Raw genomic sequence first — 8382 nt, forward strand, 5'->3', positions numbered from 1 at the left:
GGCATCCAGCAGAGGAAGGCTGAAGGTAGGGGGACCAACCTTCAGCCCCAGGCTGGGTTCAGGAGCCCTCTAAGCAAGGCTGTAGTGGAGAAGTAAAAAGACCAGAGATCTACATTCATTAATATGGTGGTCTGCCCCTCTCCCCGCTCCCTGTTCACCAGGTTCAGCAAAGGCAGGGGCCCCGCCCACTCCTTCCTACCCTTTACCACTCCTGTGTGCCTCCCTTCTCAGCTAACCAAAGGATGGCAGCAGGTGCCCCACGGGTTTCTTCTCTCCGCAGCATTGCATTGCCCCTGCAGTATCCATCAGCGTCTCCTTCTTTGTGGGCAGCCTCCTCCGCAGTCAAAGGCTTCAGCCAGGAATGGCAAAAAATGCTGATGGACTTGAGATCCCTGAGGGTGACCTGGAACTCTGAGGGAAGGGAGCTGGCACAAAGGAAATGAATTCATGAATACCTAAGAGTCGGGTATAGGCAGACTCACACACACGGAGTGTGAAACAATGTTTCATATGGAGCAGGTTAAAAAGAAATCCATTCTGCCACTTTTCATCCACATATGGGTAATTGGGAGCAGACAAAAATATGGCTTATCTAGGTCCCCTCTCCCCTCCCTTCCCAGAGAAGCCTTTCGCTCGGTTGAACCACTGATGAGCGAGAAGACGGGAGGATATGTGGGCTATGAAGACTCGTCAGAATGAGTGCCCGATCATGTCCGCCGGGGCCAAGCAAAATTTAGGACAGCCTCATGGCTTAGGCTTGAAATCCTAGAATGGTTGAGCAGGCATGGACCTATCAATTAAACTATCACTGTTAATGTTTTTAAAGTTGCATTATTTGAGACAATAGAGATTGTTCAGAAACCCCATGAAAGTTCTCTGCTGCTGTCTTTCCATCTACCCTGAAGAGCCAGGTGTCAGAATCACTGGCTTTTAGAGTTGCCAAGGCGATCAGAGGTTAAGCCTCACCCCACCCGCCTGTCGGGAGAGGGGTGCAGTGCCTCCCTGAGCAATTGTGGTTCTCGCTCCCAGTACTGCACCTTCTCAGCATCACCGGGAAAGCGAATCCAGCTGCTCTATTTGAAAACTGCTACCATACGTCTCCTTAGTTTGCGTCTAAAAAAAAATCAGTAAGTTGCACGTCAAATGCTACTCTTATACAAATACAGCAAAAATTAAATGCTTCCTTAGAAAAATCTTAGGTGTCCTATGGAAATCGCTGCAACCCCTCCATGAAACCGGAGCGACTCCCTGACACAAAGTATGCAAAAACGCTCTGCAAACCACAGGGCCGCATCAGCGTGCATTACGGCGTGCACAGTTTCAGGTATCTGGGTGTTTCCTAAAGGAAATCCATGGGTTCCTGATTGTGTCTGTTGTCTATTTATCCGAGTGAGTCGGGAGGAAGAACCATGCGGCTATTTTCTGTCCGCTCCAGAACGAGGTCTCAGGTCTGAGTTCTCCTCCTGGGAGACCACACTCGGTGCTCTGCTCCGGGCTGGCAGCTGCCGCTTTCCTCTGAAAATCAGCCACCTGCACGGCTTGTCGAAATCACCAGGTTGGTGATTCACAGGTGTAAAAGGAGGGAAATGGGCTTTTACTGTGATGGAGCTGCTGGCATCAAGCAGGAATGTAGCTTGATGAGAAAGATACAGGCGGCGTGTAACAGTCTGAAGCACCGGGCTGCAGAGCTCGCCGCCGCCTCTGCAAGTCGGTTTTCTCCCCCGTTAGTTTCAAACTCCTTCTCAGCTCTCCTCCACCTACACGCTCCGACTCGCTAAAAGCCTTCGAGGCTTCGTTCCGCAGAAAGAAATGAGAAAATCTAGGAACACTAAAAGGCTGATGTTAACTGCTCCAAGGGTTTAGAAATGCCAAAATCAACACCTACAGTGCCGCAGTTTCACGTGTGTGTGTGCGCGTCTGTGTAGAAGCAGTGCATTAAAGAAAAAGAACCAGAAGAAAAGATGAATTAAAGAAAGTGCCAGAAACAGTTACAAAGAAATAAAGTTTGCTCCATGTATGCGGCATACATGCAACCTTGGACTATCATTTGTATCTTAAGTGTCCTAAACGCCCTGCACTGTCACCAAAAACACCAAGGGGGATGATTAAGGAGGCCCCTGGTGGGGAGGGGGCGAGTTAGGGAGGAGGGTGCCCCGGAGCTACCGGGAAATGGAAAACGAAGGTGTCAGTAGGGCGTGAGAACTCGTTACTGGGGACACATTAGAATCTGAGGGATACGGGGGTCAAGGATTAAGTAGGATAGGGCGGTGGGTAGGGAAAGCAATTGAGTAAGGGGGTACCGGGTCTCAGAGAAAACAGAAGGCCTCAGAGAAGAGGGGAAAGGACGAGAGCCGCAGCACCCAGCCGCCGCTCGCTCGCCCCCGCCTTCCCTTTTGCGCAGAATCCTCCCCTTGGCTGCAGCAGCGCCTGCCCCCACTGGCCCGGCGCGCCGTGATCGATCGCAGGCTGCGTCAGAATTCTCCCCGAGTATAAATAGGGGTGGCAGGACCGCGCCGAGCCGCACACAGCCATCCATCCTCCCCTCTCCTTCTCTTCCCCGTTCTTCTTTCTCTATAGGCCCCCATCTCCGCCGCCAACCAGGGGGGCACCGACCGCCACCATGAGTTCCTTCAGCTACGAGCCGTACTACTCGACCTCCTACAAGCGGCGCTACATGGAGACTCCCCGGGTGCACATCTCCAGCGTGCGCAGCGGCTACAGCACCGCGCGCTCCGCTTACTCCAGCTACTCGGCGCCCGTCTCCTCCTCGCTGTCCGTGCGCCGCAGTTACTCTTCCAGCTCTGGCTCCTTGATGCCCAGTCTCGAGAACCTCGACCTGAGCCAGGTGGCCGCCATCAGCAACGACCTCAAGTCTATCCGCACCCAGGAGAAGGCGCAGCTGCAGGACCTCAACGACCGCTTCGCCAGCTTCATCGAGCGCGTGCACGAGCTGGAGCAGCAGAACAAGGTCCTGGAAGCTGAGCTGCTGGTGCTGCGCCAGAAGCACTCCGAGCCCTCCCGCTTCCGGGCGCTGTACGAGCAGGAGATCCGCGACCTGCGCCTGGCGGCGGAAGACGCCACCAACGAGAAGCAGGCGCTCCAGGGCGAGCGCGAAGGGCTGGAGGAGACCCTGCGCAACCTGCAGGCGCGCTATGAAGAGGAGGTGCTGAGCCGCGAGGACGCCGAGGGCCGGCTGATGGAAGCCCGCAAAGGAGCCGACGAGGCGGCTCTCGCCCGCGCCGAGCTCGAAAAGCGCATCGACAGCCTGATGGACGAAATCGCCTTTCTGAAGAAAGTGCACGAAGAGGAGATCGCCGAGCTGCAGGCGCAGATCCAGTACGCGCAGATCTCCGTGGAGATGGACGTGTCCTCCAAGCCCGACCTCTCCGCCGCGCTCAAGGACATCCGCGCCCAGTACGAGAAGCTGGCCGCCAAGAACATGCAGAACGCCGAAGAGTGGTTCAAGAGCCGCTTCACCGTGCTGACCGAGAGCGCCGCCAAGAACACCGACGCGGTGCGCGCCGCCAAGGACGAGGTGTCCGAGAGCCGCCGCCTGCTCAAGGCCAAGACCCTGGAGATCGAAGCGTGCCGGGGCATGAACGAAGCGCTGGAGAAGCAGCTGCAGGAGCTGGAGGACAAGCAGAACGCCGACATTAGTGCTATGCAGGTAGGGCACCATCCAAAACACAGTGGGGGCGGGGAGGGGGCTGCAGAATGGAGTCTTTGGAGTAGGGTGGAGGTGGGGGAGTAGAGGTGAGGACGCGCCCAGAAAGTGGAGACCAGAGATGCGGCATGGGCATGCAGCGATTAGGGGTAGGACTTGGCTCTTTGGGGACTGTACAGGAGGGGCGACGCACTTGAAGGGCTGGGTGGGGGCGAGACTGCAGTCTGCGAAGGCGTGGTTGGTGCAGTTAACTCTGTTCCGCAGTAAAGCTGCCCAGCCCTACAGGGTGTTGGGTGGGGTGGGAGGAGGGGTGGGAGCTGGGCGTGGCCTCCGGCCTGCCTCTCTAAGGGCCTGCAGTATCAAGTTGCTTTGCAGCACGGATTGGACCATCTGGTTAATAAATACAGTGAAGAGATCGCATTAGTTCTGAAGGATAACTGTGACCAGCATGCTTTCTGACTAGCTTTACCAACCACTCCCTTCCCTTAGCAGGAGACAGGGATACAGTCAAAATTGTAGCAAGTAATGATGTTCACAGTAAAAAAAAAAATTTTTAAGTATCTTCCTCTTCTGAGGAGAGAAAATAATATAGATACACAGAAAATATTTTAGATAAAGTGAATTTTTAAAAAATCCAGCTATTTCCTTCTCCAATAATGGAGTAATTTCTTGCATGTGACCAGGGTGAAGTTAACCAATGAATGAGAAACAAATAAAGAAAATCAATTTAGTTTCTTGCAGGCATTTTATGATGATCATTAGACAGTATTAATTAAAGAAGATAAAAGAGAATTTTTCTTCAGCTTTTTGGATTATTTTTTTTCCATCTCATGCTTCATGAAGCTGGATTTTTTTTTTTTTTTTAGGAAGGAAGGAAAGGTTACAAAAGAGAAAGGGCAGTTGTTTTAGGGGAGATTTTATTGAAGGTGTGCACTTTGATTTGAACTAAACCTAGGCCTTTGCAGCTGTACTTCTGTAAAATGAGAGCAGTGGGGATTTATGCTTGGATTTCTTTTCTTTTCTTTTTTTGTCTTCCAACAGGACACAATCAACAAATTAGAAAATGAATTGAGAACCACGAAGAGTGAGATGGCGCGATACCTGAAGGAATACCAAGATCTCCTTAACGTGAAGATGGCCTTGGACATCGAGATTGCAGCATACAGGTAAAACCAGGGGCCAAGGGAGCAGCCATCCAGCCTTAGGAAGAAAAGCAGATTTCATTTATGGTGAATCAGAAACGTTCAAGAATAGTCCTTTGAAATAATTAAGTGCTTTCTGGCTGTTTCCAAGAAGGTATATAGACATATATATATAAGAATTTAACCCTGTAATAATGAGTCCTGTTCTTAGCTTCCCATTACATTTTAAATCTAACGGACAGGACTATCTTAAGTGGTTTTTTATTTTTTCTGGTCTTAGTCACAACATTCCCAGCCATTAAGGTTTGACAATTCCCAGCCCTGCTCACCTGCCTCTCAAGGTGGCATTGGGGGAAGATGGGCTCAGAGTGAGTCATTCAACACACTTCCTGGGTTCAGTGTTAGTTAACCCTACCTCCCTCTGCCTCCCCAGGAAACTCTTGGAAGGTGAAGAGACCCGACTCAGTTTCACCAGCGTGGGAAGCATAACCAGCGGCTACACCCAGACCTCCCAGGTCTTTGGCCGATCTGCCTACGGCGGTTTACAGACCAGCTCCTACTTGATGTCCGCCCGCTCCTTCCCAACCTACTACACCAGCCACGTCCAGGAGGAGCAGATCGAGGTGGAGGAGACCATTGAGGCTGCGAAAGCCGAGGAAGCCAAGGACGAGCCCCCCTCTGAAGGAGAAGCTGAAGAGGAGGAGAAGGAGAAGGAAGAGGCTGAGGAAGAGGAGGCAGCTGAAGAGGAAGAAGGTATGATGAGAAACAAGTCCTTACAACTTCAAGTGCAAACTGAGCGTGGGTGTTTGTTAGGAGATGGATAAGGTTTATGCCAAGGAAGTTTTATTCATATATGAGTTTAGAATGTTAAATAATACAGTTATCTATTTATTCAACAAGCCCCTGGTGAGCATCTGATTTCTCACATTAGCCGTCCTCCCAGAGGCACACATCTCTGCTTAGGTTGGTAGTTTTTTGAAAATAACATTTAAAAATATTCCCCTACTGCTGTCTTTTTATTCCTCTGAAGCGTTGTAACATATATTCATTTAACACAGCGCGTTGGTGTCCTAAAGAACAAAAGTAAGTACCAGACACATAATAAAAGAGAAACTGATGGTCCTGGAAAGGAGCAGAGCTTCTGGTCCCTAGAAGTACTCTCATTCTGTTTAAACGCGTGTTCAGTGGGGAATTATGCCTGGCGGCATTGTTGGTGGCATGTGCTTTGGGGGCGTGGAGCTGCGAGGTTTGGGGGAAGCATTCTGACATTTGCGTTTTCCCACAAAACCTTAGCAGAAATGTTTTGACTGGACTTCCCCTGGATTTGGAGTTTGTAAATTTTCTTTTTATGTTAAAGCTGCCAAGGAAGAATCTGAGGAGGCCAAGGAGGAAGAAGCAGGAGGTGAGGGTGAAGAAGGAGCTAAAGGCGAAGAAGAAGCAAAAGTTGAAGAAGGAGCTAAAGTTGAAGAAGGAGCTAAAGTTGAAGAAGGAGAAGAAACCAAAGAAGCTGAGGAGGAGGAGAAAAAAGATGAAGGTGCCGGGGAGGAGCAAGCAGCCAAGAAGAAAGATTGAGCCCCCCTTTCCTTAATTATTCCAGGAATATTCTCCTGAAATCAGGTCAATCCCATCACCACCCAACCAGTTGAGTTCCAGATACTATATGAATTAAGAAGTCAATACATGTATAATTCTGAGGTGACTCAGGTTGGACATTCAATGTTGTGCTATGACTTTTCTCCTTATGCAGAGTATCGTTTGCTTGCAGAGTGGCTTCCTGGCTTGCTGCCAGCCTGTGCATGGTCCACGCTTCTGAGTTCAGGATCTATGGCAATGTGAATAATTCAGATGTTTACAATAAAAAAAACACCAACATGAATAAATGAATTCACTAATGTTAATGTTAAACTTCATGGAAAAAATAGTCCTTTGAACCTTTGGTGGTTAGAAATTAAAGACCTCGAATTATGTGCAATAAATAGTAAATAAAGTTACACTGAATGACATTTCTTGCTGTGGTTGTTGACTTAATTAAAATATCTTAAAGATGGCACCAATATAAGTCATATACAAGTGGACTATTGAACTCCAATTCTTGTAAGTCAAAATTTCAACCATTACAATGCCTTTTTCTCTCTTAATTGGTAATTGGAGGGATGCAGTTAGGTCATGACCATTCATGAAATCTCTGCCCTCAGAAATGTTACTGATAATACATTTGAGTGAATAGAGTCTCTGACGCTCTTTTTCTCTTATAAATAGCAATAAACTTTGCCCAATAAAATCTTCTATATAATGTTGGGAATGGCTTTGTTGGAGGTAATTCTGAAATTATATACCCTTTATGGTAAACAGGTAACTTTAACCCTAGTATATAACAATGAATGCAATATTGATAGATTATGAATCTCACTCATCCATCACTAGAACTACATTTAAAAAATATAGTCTAAATATTACGGGCAGAAGTTAAAACCCAAGCAAACGATATAATCAGAAGGAGTAATTTTTTTATCAATGTGTAATTTGGGATGGAGAGAGTAAGAACATTGAAGGGTATTTGCTATTGCAAACATGTTGCCTGCAATCCTGAGCTCATGATTCAGTGTGTTGTTAGCTTAATTCTGTTACCTCAAGTAATGCCACCCATCTTAGACCTCTTAAAATCTGTGGATACAGATAATGAAATTGTTATGAGTCACCAAAGGGGGGAGATTATATACCTGTTTGTTACGTTGCCATTGCTCTGCATGTCTTTATTGGGAAATATGTGGATTTCAGTGATAGCTCTAACTGGTTGGACATTGCATCAAATACATACCTGTCCATCCTCCCCACCCACTGTGAAGTTATGAAAGCTCTTGCACTTGCACTTGTTGTGGAATGTGGATGAAATTATTGATTATCTGCTGTTCTGCTTCTGTTCTTACCCAATTGCTTTGTCAACTAATTTCATTCAATATTTGTTCTTTAGACAACTTTTAAAAGTCATGAATTTAACCTGAAAGCAAAGTGATCTCGTTTAAAGTTATCTGATCTCTTCACATTGCCTATTCTAGTTAAATATATGTCACCAAGCAAGTAGGTAAAATATTTCTTTATCTACCATGATGCTATGGATTTGAACTATGAAGATTCTCAGTACATCTGCTACTGTAAAGACTAGGTGTTGCCTAAGAAACCAAGCTTTTCACATTTATGTTCATTAAATATGGATGATGCACATGGTAAATCTCAGATGCAAATTACATGTAAAAAAGCTACTTTAGCCAAATGGGAACAGCTGTGCGTTTGAGAATTACTTGAAGTAAGAACACTGTACCATACTCTATTCTGTGTGCCATAATAAAACACTGAAAAACCTAAACCAAATGGATTTGAAGTCTTTGAAAAAATTTCCTCAAATTTGGTAACTTGGTCAGTACCCCTCCCGCTTCTCCCCCCAGCAGTCCGGTTCTCTTTCAGTCTTTCCTCTCCCAGTTAACGACACCACTCCCCACTCATCTAATTCTGTAAACCAGAGACCGGGCGTGATCATACCTCCCACTTCCTCTCTGCAACCCCTAGTCTAATCTATCA

At 47.5% G+C, this 8382-nt stretch overlaps 1 protein-coding gene across 1 annotated transcript; it reads left to right on the forward strand.

Moving 5' to 3' along the window:
* The first annotated feature begins 418 nt into the window (after positions 1-418).
* On the forward strand, positions 419-8175 carry NEFL (neurofilament light chain). Its single transcript, XM_014833452.3, has 4 exons — positions 419-3667; positions 4706-4830; positions 5240-5559; positions 6164-8175. Exons 1-4 carry the CDS (start codon positions 2621-2623, stop codon positions 6376-6378), a joined length of 1707 nt encoding a protein of 568 aa, XP_014688938.1. The 5' UTR covers positions 419-2620; the 3' UTR covers positions 6379-8175.
* The last annotated feature ends 207 nt before the right edge of the window (positions 8176-8382 follow it).

Source organism: Equus asinus, chromosome 3 (assembly GCF_041296235.1).
Source record: "Equus asinus isolate D_3611 breed Donkey chromosome 3, EquAss-T2T_v2, whole genome shotgun sequence".
Lineage (NCBI taxonomy): Eukaryota > Metazoa > Chordata > Mammalia > Perissodactyla > Equidae > Equus > Equus asinus.